At 41.2% G+C, this 24,885-nt stretch overlaps 4 protein-coding genes across 7 annotated transcripts in view; 2 read left to right on the top strand and 2 right to left on the bottom strand.

Moving 5' to 3' along the window:
• Positions 1 to 526, bottom strand: part of LOC106809738 (phosphatidylinositol-glycan biosynthesis class X protein-like) — a 15,673-nt gene extending 15,147 nt beyond the window's left edge. For all 3 annotated transcript variants that reach the window (XM_014812930.1, XM_014812929.1, XM_014812927.1), the window contains exon 1: positions 272 to 526. In XM_014812930.1, coding sequence (XP_014668416.1) covers positions 272 to 423 — 152 coding nt within the window. In that variant the 5' untranslated portion in view covers positions 424 to 526. The remainder of the gene's footprint in view (positions 1 to 271) is intronic.
• A 251-nt stretch (positions 527 to 777) lies between these two features.
• LOC106809731 (m7GpppX diphosphatase-like) lies at positions 778 to 4,787 on the top strand. Its single transcript, XM_014812917.1, has 4 exons — positions 778 to 1,183; positions 3,019 to 3,164; positions 3,558 to 3,782; positions 4,188 to 4,787. Exons 1-4 carry the CDS (start codon positions 883 to 885, stop codon positions 4,464 to 4,466), a joined length of 951 nt encoding a protein of 316 aa, XP_014668403.1. The 5' UTR covers positions 778 to 882; the 3' UTR covers positions 4,467 to 4,787.
• A 104-nt stretch (positions 4,788 to 4,891) lies between these two features.
• On the top strand, positions 4,892 to 12,724 carry LOC106809729 (cytosolic Fe-S cluster assembly factor narfl-like). Of its 2 annotated transcripts, XM_014812914.1 has the most exons (12): positions 5,116 to 5,184; positions 6,886 to 6,959; positions 7,235 to 7,330; positions 7,670 to 7,825; positions 7,996 to 8,128; positions 8,721 to 8,855; positions 9,502 to 9,613; positions 9,876 to 10,012; positions 10,256 to 10,328; positions 10,484 to 10,621; positions 10,910 to 11,067; positions 11,239 to 12,724. In XM_014812914.1, the coding sequence occupies exons 2-12, from the start codon at positions 6,930 to 6,932 to the stop codon at positions 11,478 to 11,480; spliced, it is 1,410 nt and encodes a 469-aa protein (XP_014668400.1). In that variant the 5' UTR covers positions 5,116 to 5,184; positions 6,886 to 6,929; the 3' UTR covers positions 11,481 to 12,724. The 2 variants fall into 2 exon arrangements, with proteins under 2 accessions (XP_014668399.1, XP_014668400.1); XM_014812913.1 differs by lacking the exon at positions 6,886 to 6,959 and having other exon boundaries at positions 4,892 to 5,184.
• Positions 12,725 to 12,728: 4 nt separating this feature from the next.
• Positions 12,729 to 24,885, bottom strand: part of LOC106809730 (glutamate-rich WD repeat-containing protein 1-like) — a 15,770-nt gene continuing 3,613 nt past the window's right edge. The window contains exons 2-8 of the mRNA XM_014812916.1: positions 17,887 to 18,012; positions 15,211 to 15,377; positions 14,656 to 14,854; positions 14,304 to 14,446; positions 13,859 to 14,056; positions 13,382 to 13,582; positions 12,729 to 13,148 (exon numbers count right to left, since the gene is read on the bottom strand). Coding sequence (XP_014668402.1) covers positions 13,044 to 13,148; positions 13,382 to 13,582; positions 13,859 to 14,056; positions 14,304 to 14,446; positions 14,656 to 14,854; positions 15,211 to 15,377; positions 17,887 to 18,012 — 1,139 coding nt within the window. The 3' untranslated portion in view covers positions 12,729 to 13,043. The remainder of the gene's footprint in view (positions 13,149 to 13,381; positions 13,583 to 13,858; positions 14,057 to 14,303; positions 14,447 to 14,655; positions 14,855 to 15,210; positions 15,378 to 17,886; positions 18,013 to 24,885) is intronic.

Here is a 24,885-nt window from a genome sequence, read left to right as displayed (position 1 = left end):
CCCTAACCCTAACCCTAACCCTAACCCTAACCATAACCCTAACCTATTATATTGATATAATATTATATTTATATTGATGTAAATGGCATTGGTTTTATTGGGACCCATGTTCTCTATCCTTGAACCGTAAGGATCAGTGTAGGCGTCCTACTGTCACTGCCAATCAGCGACAATAGCCAATGCCAATGGGACGAAGCGGGTTGTTAATATATGGACAGACTACAGATGCCGCAAAGAACCCATCACTACACTCTACAGTCAGTATACGTACCTATGAAATCCTGCCTTATTTAGGTATCTGTCTAAATAAACGTCAGCATCTGCTGCTTGTAAACATACATCACTCTGTATTGTCAATGCCGATTGCCAAATGAGAATATAAATATGAAACAATACATGCCAAAGAAATAAAGTCCAACTCATTTTTATCTTTTGATAGTAGAGCTATAAGTTAATATTTACACATCAAAACATGCATCTAACCATGATCTAACACGCGAGTTCTGTGTAAATCATATCAAGTAGTTTTTCGTGTAAATGTGGCTGCGATCGCCATCTGGTGGGCGTAAGCGTTTAATTATTATTTTAGATTTCAACATACGTACATCTATTAATATAATAAGATAATTTATATAGTATTTTCTATGTGTATATATGGTAATATATATATCGTATATACTATCTATTATATTATATCTGTATTTTCTCATATGCGGCATAGTTCCCAATCCAGCCAACAGGGTGAACCCCAACTTCAATTTCCGCTTCCTCCCCGTTAGCAACAACTTGAGACTTGAACAAGTACAGGAGACCGGCGAGTTTGTGTCTCGTCACTCGTGTTTGGTTCACGCACTAGTTTTACGATATTGTAAATCAGAAAGCATGTCACTTGAGCCACTTTCAAAGAAATTATGCAAAGGCGACCATGTTGAAAATAACGAATTTACGTCTTTTAAGAATCTTAATGTAGTACGCATTTTACAAGACAAGCCGGAGAGCAAAGCAGCGTTTATTCATGGACGGTTTGAGGGTAGAGACGAAGATGCCGTTGTTATTGTAGAAAAAACGCCGTTTAGTGCTGAGACTATACAACAGGTCCTATCATCCGACACAACATTGACAACGCATCATATCAACGATATATACGGAACATATTCTGGTTATCCAAAACCAGAGCTAAATGGTAATCACAGACACAGTGTTAATTTATGACAGGTTACTGCTGGGCGATTTTTGCACCAGGGAGAAAATTAATACACATTTTACATACCAAGGTATTTGCTTATTTAGCATATGTCATGTGCTATTTTCAATAATCCTCAATAGTCGAGCTCGTAGAGCACGTGTGTTATGTCTGAAAGGTCGCTGATTCGAATCCCATCTGTTTATTTTTTATTTTTTTTATTTTTCTGTTTAGGGTTAGGGTTGACAATGCGTATACATGTGTACACATATGTGTATTATGGACCTGAGCGATCCCGAAGTTGCGCCCTACTGCCGTTCGGCTATTTCCGGAAAAATGTGTATTTTTCCCCGGTACACGATTCACTGCTGGGCTAGCTCTAGTACTATAGCCCGCGTACAGTTGCCGCAGGGCTATAGAACATTCTATTGCGAATGCTAGGGACCAACTTAATTACGGTTACTCGCGGCTATAAAACGTCTGTGGTGGGCAATTAATGCCTCTTATAATAAGTGAATATGTCTTAAGTTATATCAGCTACTAAAATTTAACTATCGTTGAAATGGTCTGCTTGCGGTATTTCTTGTGAACGAAAATTATTTATGAACTTCAAGCGGCAATTTTTGTTGCCGCTGCAGCAGCGCCAGTCAGCGGGTTGGTCACTAGCATTCGTAATAGAATGTTCTATACTCTATAGCCCTGCGGCAACTGTACGCGCTACAGTACTAGAGCTACTGCTGGGCTAGCTCCATGAAACAGTTGAAGACCGTCTATTAACGTTACTCATGGTGGGTCGGGCTAGTACTAGTACATGGCTAGCCATACCTTCTCGCTTCTCACTACGTGGCGATAAGGTCACAAGCGAACGGAATGACCAAACCTTGTAATAACAAACAAAACGTTTCAATATCTAACTTATGATTGCTCTGAGCCCTTCTCTGTAATTTCGTCGTTGTTAGCTATGAAAGCTCTATTGCTAACCATGTATATTGCCAGCAAGCATTTTTGAGATTTGGTAATTAATGGAAAATTTCGAAAAAGGCTTTCTCTTTGAATCTGCGTGATTTTCGCGCATCCTTGGCAGTCGCACATAGTTCTCGCACATGTCAGTAATGGAAGTATGAAGTTTGCCAATGAATCCTTCCTAAATTGTCCGATTATAACTTAAATGCCAAAGTAAATACCAGTTGAGAACTGAAGTATAGTTGGTGAGAATATACTTGCAACGTGTTAAAAGTCAGGTGAAATGTGGTAATACGGTTATTTCATTTATGAAATTCCGAGTTTGTTTTCAAGAAAGTTTTTTCGTATTAAAGGGATCAGGCTTCTACAATATGTATCAGTTGTAAAGCCGGGTCGGGCTAGTACGTGGCTAGCCTCTAATGCCATACTATAAATACTATTAGGAGTGGATAATAGAGATCTCTATTATCCACTCCTGATACTATAATGTAGCCTGCGTAACTGCGGATTACACATTCACGATCCATTCACATACATTCTATGGTATCACTATGTATACATACATAGTGATGCCATGGAATACATACATACCATACATTCTATGTATCACTTTGCATTTGGCTCTGTAATCTGGTAATCTGGTATGTGGATGGTTTCAGCATTTTACCGTTGTACGCTCTCCTCCTTTACACGCTATTGTTATATTGCATCTGCTGTCTGGTCAAAGTGTAGGTTGATTTAGGTTCTGTACATACATCACTAATTCATCATCATCATCATCATCATCATCATCGTCATCGTCGTCGCCGTCGTCGTCATATATTCTTGTTCTTGCACCACTTCACCCCTATTTGTTGTTTTCTGCTTTTCAGATATAAAAGCCACAATAATATTTCCAGCAACAGAGAAGCATATTATAAAGTACACAGACCAGCCAATCCATGCTATTAATGAGACTGGCGATGATTACAAGATTGTTACTCTACCTTACCTTAAGAAGCAAGATTTTCATATTCAGGTTCAGTTCTCATAGATTTGTCAAATGGTTTTTTTTGGTTATGAGATCATTAATTATGATATATTTAATTTGGACAATTAACACTATGTATAATAACTATAAACTAAAAGCATCTAGTAAAATGTCCTCATGGATAAGACGTTATCACTACCACTACCATCTGCAGAATGCTTTATGATCTGCAATTCTACTAGGTAAAAAACATGGCTGTTTGATTCTGGATGTATAATTATGATCCAAATTGGTAGTGCATACATCTAATCTTTGCGTGTTGCTGGTGCTGACAACACACCGTACTTGTATGTATGTGCGTGTGTGCATGCGTGCGTGTGTATGAACTGTATGTTTTTGCTCTATCTCTCTTTCCCTCTCTGTCTCCTTCTCTGGCATCAGTGGGTGTATAACATACTGGAGAAGAAAGCCGAGACAGAACGGGTTCTCTTTGAAGACCCAGACCCGAAAATTGGCTTTGTGCTTCTTCCTGACATGAAGTGGGATAAGAAGCACATGGAGAACATGTATATGCTTGCTATCTGCCATCGACGGGACGTTCTGTCACTCCGTGATCTCACAGAGGAGCATCTACCCATGCTGAGGAATATCCTGTCAAAGGGCTTGGTAAGAACTATGCTATACGCCTAATTGTCGTGTGGATAACATGTAAACATTATACACGGTGACCAGGTGATGTGACACCTCAGATTAGTAAATCTTCTATTCATTCCACAGACATTTTGGTACCATTTCACCAATATTTCATGCAGTGAATACATTCTTTTCAATATTTAAAAAAAATCTGTTTAGTAGTCGAATATGTGGTTACAAATAGTAATATTTATTATTAATAGCAAATAACATTTCCAATAATATTATGTTATAATATCCAGTGCATAACCTACAATGAAAACATTTGGCAATAAAGTTGCACTTTCTTTTTCTTAGTGCCTTTTTCTTCATCATGTTGACTTAGCATTAGTTCCAACATTCAGAATTTGTCAAACATCGCTTCAATTTCCCCCGCAGAATGCCATCAAGGAGGCGTATGGTGTTAATGAAGATCAGGTGAAGATTTACCTTCACTACCAACCGTCGTATTACCACCTGCACGTACACTTCACACACCTCAAGTTCAACGCACCTGGATCAAGTGTCGGCAAAGCATACCTGCTCACTGATGTCATTGACAATATTGTGCTGATGTCGAATTACTACCAGGGGAAGACACTGACATTCGTCGCGACAGAGGCCGATCCTTTGTATCTGGAGTTTGTGAAAGCACGGAAGGCCACGAACCATGACTAGATGAAAGAGAGGCTGATGGACTAATGTGTTCTGACTCTGTAAAGTTTAATGCGGCAAGAAGTCGACAAAACACTAATTTACAGCGTGTATTTGTGACACATTCTAATCATTTCAACAGGGACATGACGCTAATTTACAGCCTGTACTATGACACATTCTATTCGTTTCAACTGGAGAGGGTATTCATATTCTTTTTCTGAAACCAGTATTCATCATGCAAGCATACGTTATTTAAAAATATGAATGCCATTGTATACACGCTATAAGGTCTTGTCTGTACGTAGCTTGATACATGTTTGTAAATGAACCGTTTATTCTCAACTACTGTTTAGTGTTTTTTCACCTGTTCCAAGAACGTACACATCCCTAGTGATTGCATATATCCTTACATATCAGTTTTCCGGTTTAAAAAATTGACGCTATCACTATCAGTATTTACAATACTCATATATCACAATTATTTGTTAGTAAGTGCAGAGAGACGACGAGTTGACTATTTAGTCTTTGAATTACATATGTGGCTGTGGCGCTGTGTTCTACGCCTCTAAGAGGAAGGAAAATATGATGCAGAATAAACCGCAAGCCGCATACGTGATTTTACTCGTCTGCTTTTGCGGTTTTTGTCTCACTAGGTGGCGCTGGAGTACACGTGATGGCATCTCATTTCAGTGGCGCATTACAGTTAACTGATTTAGATGATTTTATCACACCTTCACAAGTGAGTGAACAATAATATACAATTAATATCGGTGCACAATGATTCTTGGGCGATGTTTATTGTTTTTCCTGCTGTTGAATCGCCCTAGCTTTAATGTGAAATAACTGCTTATGTCCTTACTTAAAAATACTTAGGCTCGTAGCCGTAGCCGTAGGGTCTATGTTCCCCTGACCTCTGTTTGACCTGGCTCGTTTAGCTATTTCTGACTACAGACTAACCCTAACCCCTAACCCTATATATGCCGGAACGTACCCTGGTACTATATTATATGCCGGACCGTACCTACTAACCTAGCCTACTCCACTAACGAGTCTAGGGAGTCGCCTACGCCTACTCCCTAACCCGAACCCGAACCCGAACCCTAAACCTAACCCTAATCCTAATCCTAACCCTAACCATATCAAATAGTGACCAGGGTACGTTCTGGTATACCGGACCGTACCCAGGGTATGTTCCGGCAGTACCCTGGGGGAAATAGACCCTATGAGCTATAGTTACTAGAGCTAGGCATGGACTGACTTAGTGACTATACTCTCTAGTATATGGGCACGACAAACCGCCAACCTGAACCGGCCTTGACAGCAATGACTGAATGATTCATGACGTACTGGGACATAATCACAGGCACTTGGAAAGTTTCAATTACAAAATGAATCGTAAATAAACACGCAATTTATTTGAACAAGCCTCAATGCTTGTGTATTCTCTATCGACTAATAAGTCCACGTAAATACCGTTCAGATGCTCTTTCGCAACACGCAATATCAGGCTCAGCATACGCACGCTGCTGTGTACAAACAACAGAAACCAAAACAACGTCTGTTGTTTGTGCATAGCCATGTGAGAGCGGCATGCACGTGGTGAAATTCGGTGTTGCAGGGGAGCATTTGAACGACATTTAGATGAATTTATTATTAATAATAGGAGAAAGAGAGTAGCGAAATATTTAGAGTTTATAAACCGGGTGTGTTTAGTAGTACCGGGTAAATACGTTTCGTGTTTATTTACTATATATGCCGCGGCACACACCGGCTCACATACTACAACATCATAACCCGGACAGATGGGTACAGGTACAGCTTCTTTCCTAGAACCATCAGAAGCTGGAACCTGCTACCAGAGTCGCTGCTCACTAGTCCAACAGCACAGCAGTTCACCGGGTCTCTGTGGCAAAACATTGACTCGGGCAGAATCGTTGTCAAGCCACCTCGAGGAAGCGAAACACATCTTTGGCTGGGCAACTACAACAGCTCTCAACAGCCCATTGCCGTATGCTAGTCACACTCAGCAATGAGTGCCTCGCCCAGAGAAGCCTCGATCTCTGGAACACATTACTGTCTACGTGTAAAAATTCCCTAGTCTAATCTTTCATATGCACCTGAAGTTGTGCACTCCCTGGACGTTATTCCCCATGGACTGTCCAGTATAAAAGTAGAAGTAGAAGTATAATTTTATTATTGATACGTTCCAAGTGCCTGCGGCAGTGTGGGCATAATCTATAATTAATATTTTATCAGCTGCAGACTGACTAGGAAAATGCCAACATAATGATTACATGACAAGAGTTTAATTTTAAGCGTTTTAATTAACTGTCGTCAATATACTTGGATTTATGTTGTAATAAAAATAATATTTACATTACCTTGAAATCCAGTAAACTTGTTCCAGAAAGTTAGCCCAATGAATCTTGTTCACCTCTAGGCTCTACCCATATCCATGAACTCGGCACGTAAGAACCAAATTGTATGTGGTTCTTGATACTGATAGCTGTATCTGTAAGTGTGATGTAAAACACATCACAAATCGTTAAATGCAGGGTTTCTTATACATAGGAGGCACAGTGGCGCAACGCCGTTGTCAAATTTAACATCGCCGTTGTGAAAATGTTCCTGTATTTACTGACAAGTATATCCTGTATATATACCTATATACCTATAAGTATATCAATACATCCTGTATTTGAATCCATCATGCGAATTTTTTCCCCAACTATCATCTAGTGTAAAATCTTTTCTCATTCTTTACTTGAGTTATTCCTGGTCTCACTTAGGAATGCATCAAACCAGTAAAGATAGAGCGGCGTCCAGGAAAGACTGGTGCCATCAAGTTGCAGACGGATGGTACCTATATGCAGGTTGATGAAGAGGTATTGTTACCCACTGCTTTCTAAACTTTTTTGAAAGTGTAGGTGAAGCTGTACGTATATACTGTTTAAGTTTGATAGCAGTATATGAGGCTCAGCTATTGTAATACCAGTAATGTACAGAATTGTACTGGTATATCCTTTTACATTAAAAGAGTTTTAATCCTTCAATCAAATATGTTGTAGATCTATCGATATTAGTACTTCCTGGTACAACTGTAGGATATCTGTGTGCATAGAAAAAGCACTGTGTCGAGGAACACTGTGAGAGGCAGTAGGCACAACTTTTAGTTCAGCTGTAGTTTACTTATACAGATTAGGCACTTAACACTCTCAATTCAGGCAGGCGTGGAAGTGAAGCTAGAGAAGGCAAAGATCACGTTGAACGACTGTCTGGCATGCAGTGGTTGCATCACATCAGCAGAGAGTGTCCTCATCACACAGCAGAGTCAGGAGGAATTGTACAGGGTTCTCTCTAAGAACCAAGAGAACAGAAAGGTGAGGGCAGGTAATATTTGTACTGGTAAGTTAGGATGTGGATGGACAGATATTTAGACTCGGTCATCAATTCCGATTTGGAATTAAGCTTACATTCACATAAGTAAAGTAAAAGCTTTGTGTGTTACGGTTGCTAATGTGTATTTGTTATGGTTGCATATGGTCTTTAGTTTGGGATTCACAATGAGGTGTATACAGTTGTCATCTCAATATCTCCTCAATCCCGGGCTTCGTTAGCAACCAAGTATGGGTTGTCAGTCGTGGAGGCAGCAAGAAAGCTTACCGGATTCTTCAAAAAACTAGGTAGGCTCAGATTTAGCCCAATATTTTATGTAATTTTAGGCACTACAGTAAATATACAGACTGTTGTAATAGATATAATAGGATCAGGAATGAATGATAATAGAATTATTATTAATCTATTATTATTCACTCCTGATAGGATGTTGTTGCGGTGAAATATAATAAATTACCATTTGCAAATGCCATCTTTTCTGATCGTTAACTTTAATGCGAGCAGAGGGTTTTAACTATATGATGTTACTTGGATCATTTCTTGGACAGCTACTAAAGCTCATAGGGTCTATGTCCCCCAGGGTAGTGCCGGAACGTACCCTGGTATCTATCTGATATGGTTAGGGTTAGGGAGTAAGCGTAGGCGACTCCCTAGACTCGTTAGTGGAGTAGGCGAGGTACGGTCCGGCATATTAGATAGTACCAGGGTACGTTCCGGTATACCGGACCATGCCCAGCCATGCAGGGTACGTTCCGGCAGTACCCTGGTGGACATAGACCCTCTCAGCACTACTAAACTCATGAAAATGTGAACAAGTAATCTTGTATATAGTTATCAAGTAATTAGTGTCAATTGATTTTGAATGTTTGGTGGTTCTAGGCTGTGACCATGTGTTTGACACAACATTTGCACGAGACTTCAGCTTAATAGAAAGTCAACGAGAATTCGTGCAACGCTACAGGAACAGGAACAAGGAAAACAAGTCACTTCCTATGTTGGCATCTGCCTGTCCAGGTTAACTCATCATATGACTCACGATTGCCATGTTTAGTTGTGTACTGAGGAAGATGACGTTACCCGGTTCAAAGTAGATTTGAAGCGATGAATAAGGAAAACTCCAAAGTCCAAGCAGTTGTGTTCAGCAAATAGTATTATTGTTTCTCAACCCACATGCGCGCGCACAGAGGCACGCAGCCGCGTGCCTCGCACACTCACGTCCGTCCTCCTCACAACCAAGAACCTTTCCTTTATACATTTCCAGCTAACAAAGAAAGTCGTGCGCGCCCGGACAACCACACCCGCTGCCCACATGCACAACACTTCCCTCTCAACCGTTTCGCATCTCCATCATCCATACTACATCAGACGCGCTGCTGCCGCCTAACGCATTATGCAACCCCCGTCGCGACATTTCTTAACACAACTACTATTTCTACCATTTGCAAACCACACTTTACAGTTGTATTGCTAATGTAGCATGAGTAAACCAACAAATCTCTATTACTACCCCAAAGAGATAGAGTGGAATGACACGTTCTGCCTAATGATCCAAAATATTAATGATATATGAAATGCTCTGTTGTTTTAACTGTCTGTTTGGAGACCTACTGCAATAAACCTGATATAATTTCATTAACGCCAACTCGTATTTTTTCCATAGGCTGGGTATGTTATGCAGAGAAGACTCATGGCTCATACATCCTACCCTATATCAGTACAACAAAGTCACCACAACAAATCATGGGCTCTCTAGTGAAAGATCACTTCAGTTCGTGAGTGTCAGCAGTCTTACCTTGTAATTACTACCTCAATTTTAATGGTTATTTGCAGCTACTAACGTTTGTAGTATTATATTTCATGTACGTGGACCACTTTATCTACGATTACATATACCACAATCGTTAATGCACATGATCTGTTTCGGAAGAAGTGGAACGTTTTATCTTAATGCTATAAATGTACATGTACACGTACACGTGTATGCATTATATGGCGATTAACGCACTTATTATTTCTGCTGTTTCCCCTTTAAAGGATGTTGGGGACAACGCCTGAGAGAATATTTCATGTGACAGTGATGCCGTGCTATGATAAGAAACTGGAAGCTTCTCGTGAAGACTTCTACAGTGATGTATATAGAACTCGCGACGTCAACTGTGTGCTGTCAACGGGTAAGTAAACCGGGGTTGTCGTGTTTAGTAAATTGTGATAAAAGGTTTCAGCCGAGTAAATGTGGGCCTCCTGTACTGCTATAGTATTTAATCTTTGACATATAAATAAAAAAAGATCACATTTGATTACTAGAATTACTTCCTCTCACTGCAATACCATGCATCAATGTATAATTAAGTATATGCGCATTCAATGTACATAATTTTATACTATAACTAGTGTGTTTAAATGTTTATAAACAGGTGAGGTAGATGCAATGTCACAACAAGAGCAAATCAAACTTAATGATGTAGAGTCGGTTGAGCTTGACAATTGGTAAGTCCTTATTGCTTGTCATTCTCTAGGGTTTGCCAGTCTAGTTTTTCATAGAAATGTGTTTGGCCAAATTCCAATGTTTTAGCGCAAAATTATTTCATATCTTGTTATAGCCACCTTGTAGCCGCGTCGTAAGAGCATTCTTGTTATTGTAGGTTCAACTGTCTGGACGGTGCAGACCTGGTATCACATGATGGCGGCGGCTCGGGAGGCTACCTAGAGCATGTCATCAGATACGCAGCCAAGGAGCTCTTTCAGCTTGAATTTTCTGAGCTCAACTATAAAACGCTCCGGTAAATATAGCAGCTACATGAATTACTCACCTAATTGTCTAACACGAACACGAGATAAACACGAACAATCATTACAGGTATCTCTTGCTTTTTAACAGCGTGACTATAGATAATTTCGTTTTCTCCTGATCATGAGGTCTCTCAATTTGCGTCGTGTTGGTTACCAATCGAAAACAAAGTGCTCGAATTTCTGAAATATTTCATCCAATTTGCCCAAACCCACAACCCAAAAGGAAATCACTGATGTCTGTGGATTCACCAGCCAGCAACGCTACTATATTCACACAGGAATGAAGACTTCCGTGAAGTGACGGTGGAACAAGACGGCAAAATTCTGCTTCGCTGTGCATTGGCGTATGGCTTCCGTAACATTCAAAATGTCGTACAGAAGTTGAAGAGGGGAAAGTGCGTGTACGACTTTATCGAAGTCATGGCTTGCCCTGTCGGTACGATTAGCTTCCTCTTTCTATAAATAGTGCATATTATATTACATATTATCTTATGCATCAGATTTCTGTAAACGATACAAATTCACCGTTCAGAAAGAGGATGACCTGCACCTCCTCCAACCTCCTTTGTTCATCTAGTCTCAAGTCGGCCAATAATTTTTTTCTCAGGGTGTCTCAATGGAGGCGGCCAGATTCGGCCACCAGAGGGAGTCACTGCTAAGGAGCTCCTTTCACAAGTGTCGGACGTGTATGGGTCTGTGAACTCGAGAACACCAACGGAGAATGCGGCAGTGGCAGCACTGTATGGGGACTGGTTAGGAGGTGCAGACAGTGAGAAGTGTCACAACGCGCTTCATACGAATTACCACCAGGTGGAGAAAATGGTTAATGCACTGAATATCAAGTGGTAGTTGTAAACATCCAGCTACTTATTAGCACATGTTAGAGATAGGTGCCCTATATGTATATATATACATATATATATATATATATATATTTATGATATTCCATGGAATGACCATTTTCTTATGTTCGCAACATAGACATAACTACATACAATCAGAAGTAGATAGTAGGGATCCCCTATTATCTACTTCTGATACAATGCTTAGTTCATTCACTAATGTTGTATTGCCAACAAGTTCGAGCGATCTTCAGGAAACTTGTCATCTTTGCAATGTTTTGAAAGGAATCGTTTCGAGGTGTGAACATTGCTAAGGTGTATTACAGAAATGGATATATATCGTGGAATGCTGGCCATTACACAGGCAACTGGCTACAAAAGCTTATATTTATTGTATATATACCTCATCGTCTTCGGGCTGAAGGGCTCAAAAACAACACGGGGGTATATAGATCGCATTGGCATGCATCATTGCTGTGTTATTTTGTGTAACGTAGGGGTATTATTAGTAGTGTTCAGTATTAGAACTGAAATGCGGTAACGCTGGTATTTATCATTTTTATACATCTCTCTACCTGAATTTCTTCGGGCCCAGGGGCTCAAGTACTGGAGGAGACAGAGGTATAGTAGATATGGCACACCACATACTACTACGTCATAAAAGTTTTCTAGATAGTGTAGAGCTCTAGCATAGCATAGCATATTGTGTATAGCAATTCTGGCAAAGTTATAGTACGGCCAATGAACCGATGTAAACTGTAATGCCAAAACAAAATATGTGTGGTTACCGTTACATGCTGAAAAAAAATAGGGTAGGTAGGTAGGGAAAACATTTTATTTTCTGGAAATATTTTATGTACGAACAATGTCCGAAGGATGTGCGTTGTGTCTTTTGAAGCAGGAACTGTCCAATTCATATTTTTATTTTTTATTTTTATTTTTTTGACTTTAAAGAAAATTGACAATAAAATGTTTAGGGTCGCTGCGAATAAATAGGGTCGGTCGGGAAACCGTAACCACACCTATATTTTGTTTTGGCCTAATGAGAGAATCGTTATTCATCCCAGAACGGTGCAGTGTGTATAGGTGTGTGACAGTGATGATGAAGGTTAATATTTTAGAGGCTGTGCTTTGTTGGTGATTCCATCTATGCAGAGCAGTCCATTGTGCTTTAGTGAGAAGTGCGAGTTATAGAAATAAACCCCATGTAAATAACGCTGCAGTGAATACAATATTGATTACTAAACATTATACGTTTGATTTCTAAAATCGGTATACGTTTATATATTGTACATATATGTTACAATAACACGTTACAAAACATAACAAAAGTGCATACACACTGCACTCTGCTTCCAGAGTGAAACCAGTTCTCATGGAGGACTGATCAAGCACAGCAGACACAATGAAGTGCTCTTACGTGCAGCAGTGTGCATTTAAGGGTCCTTTTGCTGTGAGTTATTCTGCTCTGATCCTATCCTGCTGGTCTCTGTATCCATCCCATGTCGTACTATACAGGCAGTGCTTTACACAGCATCAATGTTCACTTTCGTTTACAATAATCGTCCTGTCACACACTAATAGTTTTAAATATGTTGAAACCACTGTTTGCTGTGCTAAGTACCACACCAGTTAGCTGTGGGTGCCAATGCAACTCCTTGATGTCACTTTGTCCCTGCAACAGAATTAACCTGAATTTTAGACTTCATACCATAAATAATAGAACAACATTTCCAAGCAAACACATCGAAAAAGCAAAAAGACTGATTTAGTTAGATCAGTTGAGGTATTATCAAAACAAACAGCAAGTGTAACAAAACATCCATACCTCAAAGAACAACTGATTTTTTTCACGTCGATATTGTATGTATAAGCAGATGTGAAGCGAGTGCAGATAGAATGACATACCTGATGGATGAACAGCAGCTGGGGTGGCACCTCAATTTTATCTGAGGGGCCAGCCTCCGTGTCTTTCTCAACAGATAGGTCCCAAAGAGTCAGCTGGTCATCTGAGCCGGATGCAGCAAACACAGTGCCATCTGTTGGGTGCCATTCAACCGACGTGATGGGTGCCGTGTGATGCTTGAAAGTTGCCACAGCTTTGCTGTTCTGTAACATAATTATAGAATTGCTTGTCGAGCAGAAGAGATTACATGGTCGTGATGAAAGAATAATGCTGAAATTTGTCATAACTGCTCATAATTGTAAGCTGAATATGTGTATCAAATATGTAATCAATATACACATCGAACTCTATACATATGCCCCTGAGTATAGTAATTGCGTTTCATTTTTATCCAATATTGACTTTTATGCTTTAAGGGTGAGAGGGAGGAAGAGTGAGTGAGACAGAGATAGACAAACTAAGACAAGCAAAGTTCTCACTTGGAACTGTCGCAGGTCCCATATGTTGAGAATGCCGTCGTCTCCACCAGAAACAATGAATGGCTCGTTGCGATTCCAACTTATCACGTTCACGTCGCTACTGTGTGCATCACTGACACTCAGCATGCAGGCTTTGTTTGGTGCTGCCCGCGCATCCCAGACGCGTATCGACTTATCCACAGAACATGTCGCAAATACCTGTATCACATGCAATAATATTATTGGAGCGCATACCATCTTGCACATGCAGATGTAGAGAATGGAACTAAGCAAGTGCTCCTACATGATATACTGGTCTGCAATGCAGCACCACAATGTAGAATATTTATGGATTAAACCATTCATACATCTTATATGCACATCAACATAATTAGCTTACTATCTTAAACTTTCTCGAGATATGCTTTGGTTTTTTTTTTAAATATAGTGGTCAAGATGTGCTTACACTGGGCTCATTTGGTGACCACTGAATGTCTTCGACTGAGTCGGTATGTGCCGTGTATGGTCGCTGGTCAATGTGCCAAGTGCCATCTTGCTGAGGTTTCCACAAAAAGATGTTCTTTTTGCAATCTCCGGTAAGCATCATACCTAATTTTTTTCATAACATAGACTGATATTTGAATGATCTTGCCCTTGAAATATTTCTCATGGGGGGACTGCTGAATGTTACATTAAGATGAACGTGGAAAATTATATTACGTTGGGACAAATCAGCAATAACAATATTTACATAGCCAGGTAACAAACTATTGAGGCATGCCAAAATACATGCATAGTAACATGGAAGTATAGCATACCTGGTGTTGTTGGTGACCAATCCATAGCGAACCCTTCTATTTGATGTCCTTTAAAGGAGAACATGGGTTGTTGTGTCTTTGCCTCCTTGTCACCTTTACTTACACTAAGCTGGTGCCATGCATCTGTGATGTTCCACACATTTACAATTCCATTTCCTCCCCAGGACGCTGCTACCTGTTGCTTCCCGATCGCTGTTGTCTGTAAAACAGTGTAAAAACTAGTATTCTATATTCTAGTATGACTACAGCCATTTTTAGAATCTATCCTTCCAAAAATGTCAACTCCACTATCATACATGCACGTATGACACGTAGACACACACTAAAGCTTTAGAAAGTAATCCTATATTACATGATGAATACGATGTCAGTATCAATGAAGCCAGTCTACAATAATTTAGATTGCAGAGCAATGCACTCCACACAGTTCAATCACATGGCATTCTTACTTTAAACAGCAGGATCTTGTTAAGCCCAAAATGCAGACAATTGGAGTTGTCAATCAGAAATAAAAACTTGCTACTTGATTGATCGACAGTAGCTTCATAAGATTACCCTTATTCTGTTGACTCCCCCAGCGTGCTTAAATAAGATACAGTCCAACTGCGGTTGTTTCTCCTCATCTTCCGTATCCGACTCCTCAGCCTCCGACTCATCATCCTCTAGCGGCTCATCCTCATCTTTCGCCTTGACAGTTTTGTGCAAGTTGTACATTTTCATCACTAAGTAACGAAAAGGACTTGCATAGCATCAGTAAATATGACAGCAATGTGACCTCATAGGTAATATGCACAGGTGTATCCAATTAATATTCATCAAATGAAATAGAAAAAGAAAAACACTTGTATTTTAACATGGAGAAGGTAGGATACCATGCACTAGAGAGCATTCTCAGTTTGTACATAACCACATTCATCAGAATGTTAATGTTATCATCAAACAATATTTTAAACAGTGTTAGAGCTTTAAAATAAAAACTACTCGCCAAACTGGGCGAGTGAGTCAATAAGTTAACTTGCCCAAACGGAATCTGTACTCGCCCAAATTTTAAAACAAAAATGCTTGTCAAACAATAGTGGAAAAACACAAAAACACCATTGATTTAACTACACATGTAATTCATTGATCACGTTTCTCAACAAGAGCCGCAGAGCGTCTGGGCTCATCTGAGGTCTGTTGCTACGATTATAAACGTAAAATTTCAGTCGTGCGTAGTACCACATTTGTTAGGCGCAGATATGCAGACACGCAGTTGCGTACACATCATTGTTAGGACAGCGCCCACTAATCGCAGATGGAGGGTGGGGGGGAAGGGGTGGGACGGGTGGGGAGAGTAGGGGAAGGGGCGGGGGTGGGGAGGGGGAAGGGGAGGGTGGGGGGAGGGGGCTCTAATAGCAAAAGCTAGTTCGACTCGCCGGTTAAACAGTCCAACAAATCCATGTTAACCCTCCTCTTGAGGGTCAAAAGGTTATCCGAGCACTTACTCTTCGCATGTCAGCAGAAGGGCCCATTTCATGGTCCTTTCAATAAAGCCATAAAAATGCCTAGCGTCAGCTGTAAAAAAAACAACACACAGAGTTCTTGGCACAGTTCGCTCACCAGGTTCCGCGCACCAATATAAAGTCCTCAGCCGAAACATGCTCCATCTATTAGCACCTTCCTGGCCCTTGTAGGTCTCCATTGACCCCGTGTTGCACCCTGTAGACCTCCAACTGTTCGGCAGCAATGATGGCTTTTCCTCTCACCATGATGCTACTACACGCCGACTATCCAGATCCCGAGGCGGCTATGGCTCGAGAACGAATCGGTGATCAGAGATTTCGTGCCCACATATCTGCTCTATTGCCTTCGCCTTAGCTATCACTTTAAGCATAGTGTCTCACCTCCAACCCTTTATTTGTCTCTTGTGCGCCACATAGGAACATTTCTTGGAATGACATGCTGGTCGTGCCGCACCCAGCAATAAGCTGTCTTGCCAACATAGTCCGGTGACACTTGAGCGCGTGCGCACACCGCCACAGCTGATTGACAATTAATTCAATGAGTGGCTGACTTTGAGGAATAACAGTAGAATTACCTGGTGTAGAAGTTTGTGGAATTGTCCACAAAAGCACTCCGAGTCAGCCTATCATTGTTGAGTATACTAAGTGTTACTAAGCCCGTCTTTTACGTTTGGAACAATCTCTTTGTGCACATCAGCCGGACCATTCTGCGGACTTTAGATTATCTCCTATGGGATCATGCTGCTATCCGCCCTGCGGCAGCAGCATGCCGCGGGCTATAGTATCCGAGCTACTGCAACCCTAATGTGAGAATGTGTTTACGTCATCTTAGTGGCGGCCCAGCTAGCTGTGGGCCGCACTACAGACGCTCACTGGTGCGCATGCGGCACGCGTGCCGCAGGTTGAGAAGCACTGCCTTAAGTTAAGGAGTGAATGTTCCCCCTTCTTTTACACCTCTTGACCTTTGACCTTTGACCCCCAGCTTCGACATCCCAACTCGTTTTGACGATCCCCCCCAACGACCCGAATATCGTGACCGTACGTCGAGCGGTTAAGATTTGTGCCCAACTGTTGACGGACGGGACGACCGGACGGACGGACGACCGGACGGACGACCGGACGGACGGACGGACGATCATGCGATTCTACAAGCTGCATCTGACTATGTCAGATGAGCTAAAAACTCAAGGCACATCTCCTTTGAAAGTTCGTGTTTTCATCTTCATTTAATTTACTTTTATTCTCGGGCTGCTTTGCCCCATCAATGAAACGCCACGTTACACCGATTTTATTGACTTGTTAACACCGAGGCGAGTCAGTAGTAGCGCCGCCGCTACACTAACCACGATGCGTACAGGGCAAGAAATTAGCCAAAATGTGAACAGGCCCACCCCAATTTTTAGCAGGCCCTTAGACAAATGGAACAGGCCCTTACAAGTTTGAACAGCCCCTTAATTGTGTTCAATTTATTCCATGATTAATAAAAGCATTAGCTTTGTGTTTATTAGGCATACCAGGCTTGTCACAAGTTTCTAATGTAGCAGGGTAAACCAAGAAAGTAAGCGGCTGTCTGGATATATAATGTAAGGAACCAACATTTGATTAAAGTTTTAGACAATTATTTTCACTCGCCAACATGGGCGAGTCAGCTTTAGCTTTTACTCGCCCGATATTATTTTCACTCGACATTGGCGAGCGGGCGAGTGCCAGGCTCGTTCGCTGTATTTACCTATAATGTTGTTTGCGAGCGCACGATCTGCTTGTGTTCCGGCAACGAGAAAGGCTGTCTGTGGGTATTCAGTTATGTTGTTACCAAGGTCGTCTCTGATCACATCAAAGCTGAGACACGGTGACCCTGGATTACAAAATAAATCAGAATAATATTGATAACAAAGAACTAATCACTATACACTATATTTCTATACTATACTATCAGGAGCTTATGAATGGAATTAAAAGCTTCCATTTATAAGCTCCTGATACTATACTATATTACTATAATTATTTCGTGACTTGTGACTGTAAATTTCACGAGGCAAACAATAAACAAACAAATTACAACCACCATTTATTGGGGACATAGCAACCGTATTTTCATCAGTTGTACAGATGAAACTGGCCAAAACAGTAGTCAAATGGTGGTGACATGTGTTTACCTTATCCGTCAGTCACTACCCCTCACTGTCAGTTAATTTCAGATTTCAGTTGAACTGAGCTAGATGCAAATATCATTGTGTGTACAACTCGGTAAATAAAAGCAAGGCCCAGTAGGGCCATATGTTACTGCAAGCAAGCCAAAAGTTTGTTAATGCAACTGGGATATTACTATTACAAATGTTACATTGACTGTGGCAACGGTTGATAAACGAGCTCACTATAAGTTTTTACATAGCAAGATTTGGACATATCAAGATCTTTTGATATATATCATATATTATATGACTGCAGTTTATTGGCGCTAACTGAACAGCACAGGTTACATGATAATGAATGTTTCTACAGTATGTCGTGACGTGACTAGTGAGTAGTGTCTGTCCACATGCGTTCATCGACGTCGGTTTGGTCCGTGTATACATGTGCTCCTGTATGTTAGTGAGTGCATCTGTGCGTGCATGTGTTCTAACGTGCGTTAGTGCATGCACGTGTATGGCAAGCCATTTGTATCATAATTCGAGAAACCACGGTTCCTCGCACGAAACCAGGTTTCGTGCTCACAAAACCTAGTTTCTTGCTCAAGAAACCGGGGTTTTTGCCATGAAACTAGGTTTCGTGGCACGAAACCTGGTTTCTAGCCCCTGTTGGGGGCACTAGGCTCTCATAGTGTGCTGGCAGGGAAGATAGTGCCCGAGCCGGTAGCCGTTACACGCCACGTACACGCCTGGTACACGCACGTGCAGCGCGGGACACGCACCTACCACGCTGGTACACGCACGTGCACGCGGGCACACCACACGTAACACCGCACGTACACGCGGGTACACGGCACGTGCACGCGAGGTACACCGCCACCGTGCACGCACGTACACGCGTTGTTGAACGGCGTCTCTGACGCGAGTACATCGCACGTACACGCGGCTACACGGCACGTGCCGATCGGTGGTGGCTACACGCTGGGGTACAGCAGTACACGCGGGATACACGCGGACGTGCACGCGAGGTACACGCAGATACACGCACGCTTACACTTTTTCATTACATTTAATAGCACACGCATATTTAATTTATTTATACAATATTTAATTGAATTAGGCCGTAAAGCTAGTATGTATTTCTATAGTATTTACTATGAGCAGTGGCCCCGAGTGGCCTGAACTACGCTGAGGTCACGCTCGGGATCACGATCTAGATACGGCCTAGAAGGACACTAGTTCAGCGTCGAAACTAGGTCTGTTCGTCGCGTCGAAACTAGGTTTCGTCGCTCGAAACTAGTTTTTTCTCGCAATTATGATACAACATTGGCCGCGCTGTTGAAAGTGGGTTTCTTGCTGAAACTCAGTCGTTCTTTGCGTCCAAAACCTAGTCTTCTGCTCACGGAAAAAACTAAGATTACAGCTATAACCGCGGGTATAGGGCTAAAGTAAAAAAAAAACCAGGTTTCGTGCACGAAACCTAGTTTCATGGCAAGAACCGTGGTTTCTCGATGCAAGAAACTACGGTTTTGTGAGCACGAAAAACCTGGTTCGTGCGAAGGGAACCGTGGTTCTCGAAATTATGATAGCTAAATGGCGCGGTTGAAAGTGGTTCTCTTGCTGAAACGGTTGGTTCTTGGATCCCAAAAACCTAGTTTCTTTGCTCACGAAGTACTAATTGATTTCAGCTATTAACCGCGTTAGCTGGGCTAGAACCAGGTTGTCGTGCCACGAACCTAGTTTCCATGGCAAGAACCGTGTTTCTCGAGCAAGAAACTAGGTTTTGTGAGCACGAAACCTGGTTTTCGTGCGATGGAAACCGTGTAGGTTCGTCGAATTATGATACAAATGGCTTGCCATAAACGGGAGGCTGTTAACCGTGCCCGCGCTTACCCGGCTGCCCAATGCTCTTGACATTTTTAGACGCGTTTCGATTGTCTAGGGCACACCACACACCACACTATATCATACCATAACCTTTTGAACATTGTGTTTAAGAAGCTATTAATTTTTTCTCACGGGTTTTAATGCGTAATATAGATATACTAAATGTAGATTAAAGGTATAATAATAAGCCATTAATTAAGTGCAGCCTTCACCTCACTAGCATAGCAAGCCACATTAAACGCACGTCAACCGAACCGCACGCACGCACGTACGCCACGAACGCACGCACGCCACACCGGCACCGCACACACGCACACATCAAAGACATTGCAGGCCTGCGGTGCTATAAATAGCCGCCGCGCACAGTTTGGGAGCCGAAATTTAAGACAAACCCCCACGAGAGACGGCTACAGTTGTATGTGTTGTATGTGTATGTAGTGTGTAAGCGTGTGTTGCGTTTGTGCTGTGTGCGTCGTGTGCGTGTGCGTGTGCGTGTGCGTGTGCGTGGTGCGTGTTGCGTTGTGCGTGTGTGTGTGCGTGTATGCGATTATGTATGATATGCGTGTGTGTGCGTGTGCATGTGGTGTGCCTGTATGTGGTGTGCGCGGCCGTGTGTGGGTAAATTGGTATGTGGTGCGTGGGTGCGCGTCCTCTGCTGATTGTGCGTGCGCGCCGCCGTGTGGGTGTGTGAATGCCGTTGTGTGCGTGTGTGCGTGTGTGCGTGCGCGATGTTGCGTGTGCGCGTGTGTGTATGTATGTATGTATGTATGTATGTATATATGTATGTATGTATGTATGTATGTATGTATGTATGTATGTAGTATGTAGTATGTATGTATTGTACTGCCTATGTATGTAGTATGCTATGTATGTATGTATGTATGTATGTATTTATGTATGTATTTGTATGTATGTTGTAATGTTATGTATGTATGTATGTATGCTATGTATTGATGTATGTTAGTATGTATGTATGTATGTATGTATGCTATTGTATGTATGTATGTATGTATGATAGTATGTATGTATGTATGTATGGCGTGTGTGTGCGTGTGCATGTGCGTGTGCGTGTGCGTGTGCGTGTGCGTGTATGTTGTACGCGCGCCCGTGTGTGGTGCTGAATCGGTGTGTGCGTAGGCGTTGCGCGCGTGTGGTGAGGTGTTTTTTGGTGTGTGCGCGCGTGTTGCAAATATTTGACAACGGGCGCGTGTAACCCTGCCGCCGCCGTCCACTGATTTTCAAGAAAATAGATCTTCAACAACAAATACTCATGCATTTTGCTTTTTTTAAGAATTTTACTATTAATGATGCTTTCTAACCAGAATATATTTCCAAAAATAATATCTTAAACTAAGTTGAAATTGTATAATGAATTACCCCATTTCACTTTCTTTGAAAAAGTGTTAGGTAATTTTAGGTTAAAATATTGCAATATATGACTCGGTATAAACTATTCAGTAGTTTTCGTTTTACTGTAAATACATCCTCAAACTAAAAGTGCAGAGATAAATGATTAAACCGTCATCGTCAAATCAGACCCCACTCAAACCCGTCTGGAGACGTCATAGCTAGTATATATATATATATATATATATATTATATATATATATATATATATATATATATGATCACTCCTGATAAACCCAATACGACAAACTGCTCGAAACGCGTGTGACTACGTCATACCCGTAGGACAACAACGCAATTCGATTATTGACAAATCGCCAACTTGCCTTTTCCATGGGCGCACGCATGTCATTAAATTCACACTTTACGATCGAATATCAGCTACCACCCGTTTCTCTCCGTCGTAGAAAGTAGATCTGTTTTTGTCGCAGAATCAGCGGAATTTTTCGCAGCGCGCCCGCCCGGCATATGCTAGGCTTAATATTTTGAAAAAACCGAATATGACAGCGAGTGATCGTTGTGAGTATTATGCGAAGGCAACGGTGGGCGGCATCATTTGTACCGATCATATATTCACACAAGGGCTGACCTCGACTTGATACCTCATTGATGCACAAGGATGAACGGTGGGCTGACAATGCTGGCATGGCGAACACACAGAGCTTCACACGGATACTGGCGGAACACATCCGGCTTTTATATACCTTATGATTTACCAATATGATAACGTATCGTGAATGTCTTACCTGTTATCACCAGCATATATAATGACTGGTGAGAGACACGTGTGCTAAAATGTTAGGCAGTCAGTAGTTGGTTAAAATATTACTGAGACTAACTTTACTGTGAGAAGGCTTATATGTGTCGCAACCTATCTCAGGTACCCTACACTACGCGGATAGGAATGGAATTAAATGCTGGTAACTATATATCACGATAAACTAATAAAAATTATAAAAATATCGTAGTTTTAACCATGAACGAACTATACTCATAGCGCATTATACTTCAATAGTGTATTTGTTATAGACTTTTCGTATTCGTTGGACTTATCACGTAATGAATAATAACTATAATATAATAATTCTCTGAAAATAAATTTGTGGGTAATGCTATGAAAATAATTTTGTTCATTTAATTTATTACTTTCCACACACCACACGCACGCACGCACCACGCACGCACACACCACCACACACACACACACACACACAACACCAACGCAGCACGGCACGCACGCACGCACGCACACACACACAGCACACACACACACACACACACACACACACACACACAGAGGAAACAACAAATAATTTAATTGCCATTTACAGGTCAGTATCCAATCTGAAATATTTATACGCATAGAAATGGCTACAACAAATATCAACTTACTTATTTGGCTGAGGCGATCAAATAAAATACATGGCTCAGACACAAAAACGATTCGCCCTTGGTCGTTGGTTAGCCGATCATGATCGCATGACAAAGATACACACTAGCTTGTTAGCGCACATGCTCATCAGAGAAGGTAAACCACCGCTAATCCAATGGTCCGTAGGGAAAAACTAAAACAATGTTTCTAACATAAACACATAAATGCACCTGATTAACACAAGATGCATGCTGCAACCTAATTAGCATTAATTTTTGTGACTTTTAGACATATTGAAATTGGGCGTGATAACAGCCCGAAGCAATAACTTACGTAGAACAAACTGCAAACCATTTTTTACTCTTAAAGTGTCCTAAAATTGTAATAAAATACAAAAATTGCCACTAAAATGTTTCGGTCTAACAAGTCCATGAATTTTGAAGGGTTCGTTACAGCTACTGCATAACACTTGCGCATTTTTAGACGAAATAGGCTTTATCCAAATTCCAAATAAAAAAATTTGCCACTAAAAATGTGCCGTCTAACAAGTCATGAATATTCGTATTATAAGTGATGCATTTAGTTTCGTACAGCTACTGCCATAACACTTGCGCATTTTTAGGACGAATGACTTTATCCCAAATTCTTTTTATCATACTGTTTTATTTGGACTATATGCCTTAATTATTTTCTACATCTCTCAAATTGCGTGATAAAACAATTATTTCAAAATATTTGGTGGACATACCGTCCTAAGCATATAATACAAGTTGGACATTGTAGATTTATGTATCGAGAGATGCAAATTATCATCAATGCACTAGAGCAGGCGCGTAGTAGATTCGATCTTGTAGCCCAGTGATGGCAACAACTGACCAATTAATGACCTGAATCTAGAACGCAGTTAGAAATTCCGGGCCTTTCTCCAGTGGATTTGCACGTCCAACTTTTGCCTTCGAAGGCGCGAAGCTCAAACCCAACTCACACAAACGATCGGGGTGACCTGAACCTGCAGCTAATCGTACGTAAGACGCTGCGATGCCACATCTAGCCCCCCTCCTTTTTTTTTTTTTTCCTTTTTTTTTTTTTTTTTTTTTCCTTTTTTTTTTTTTTTTTTTCCTTACATTTATGAGATTTAGTTAGTTACACACGGTATCGTACGTAGAATCGTATACGTAGAATATGAAGATAATTCGTACTTACAATCGTATGCCATTGTAAGATGTATGCGCCGTTGAAAAATTAGCATTGCAATGACTGTCTCAAGTCTGCCTTGTTGTAACGAAGACGCGCTGTCCGGCACTGCTGGGTTGTCGAGGAGCCAATGACGAGGAACCAGGATGCGCTCTTTATCGTATCGTGCCAGACCGTTGCTGTTCGTTCAACAAAAAGAAGCTGCCTGGATACAGGTGTCTGTCTAAAAACGCAATTTGAAACTATGCAAGCATTTAGCCTACATCTGTGGTCGGAAATTGCGCTATAAAAGAGTTCGCTAATAGGTTTGTTCATTTCGAAATCATTGCATTATTCCTGCCAATGACTCTGTAGTTTTCTCTAAGCACCATGCTGCATGGAATATTTGGCGCTGAATATCAAAACACTGAATTATGTTACAACTACGGTATCATTATTGTCAAATAATGTATATGCCTTCTTAGAATCGGGAAGATACAGCCAAATCATTATAATAGTTATAACGCAGACACATATATTCGATATGGTTTGAACCTGTCGCAAAGCAATGTGTTCGTTTTGCATGACCGGCCATGACAGTCTTGCGTTGAAAAAAAAACACGGCCTTCCTGAAAATCCCTTGCCAATGTGACCGATATTGTAATTCTTTGTCTGCGAGCAAGCACCTTAACATGTCTAGGGGCCATTTTTCGTCTCTGATGAACATTCCATCGAGTATGCAGCGGACAGGTTTGCTAGA

The sequence above is a fragment of the Priapulus caudatus genome, unplaced genomic scaffold, assembly GCF_000485595.1.
Source record: "Priapulus caudatus unplaced genomic scaffold, Priapulus_caudatus-5.0.1 Scaffold380, whole genome shotgun sequence".
In the NCBI taxonomy this organism is placed as follows: Eukaryota; Metazoa; Priapulida; class Priapulimorpha; order Priapulimorphida; family Priapulidae; genus Priapulus; species Priapulus caudatus.
Note: the sequence above shows the minus strand (reverse complement) of the source record. Positions and strands in the feature narration are given on the sequence as shown.

Bases quoted from the DNA above. Each gene is read 5' to 3' on its own strand.
- LOC106809731 (XM_014812917.1), top strand. From the start codon at position 883: ATGTCACTTGAGCCACTTTCAAAGAAATTATGCAAAGGCGACCATGTT. The intron at 1,184-3,018 runs GTAATCACAGAC...TCTGCTTTTCAG, and splicing joins TCCAAAACCAGAGCTAAATG to ATATAAAAGCCACAATAATA. The intron at 3,165-3,557 runs GTTCAGTTCTCA...CTCTGGCATCAG, and splicing joins AGCAAGATTTTCATATTCAG to TGGGTGTATAACATACTGGA.
- LOC106809729 (XM_014812913.1), top strand. From the start codon at position 5,119: ATGGCATCTCATTTCAGTGGCGCATTACAGTTAACTGATTTAGATGAT. The intron at 9,614-9,875 runs GTGAGTGTCAGC...TCCCCTTTAAAG, and splicing joins GTGAAAGATCACTTCAGTTC to GATGTTGGGGACAACGCCTG. The intron at 11,068-11,238 runs GTACGATTAGCT...TTTTTTTCTCAG, and splicing joins AGTCATGGCTTGCCCTGTCG to GGTGTCTCAATGGAGGCGGC.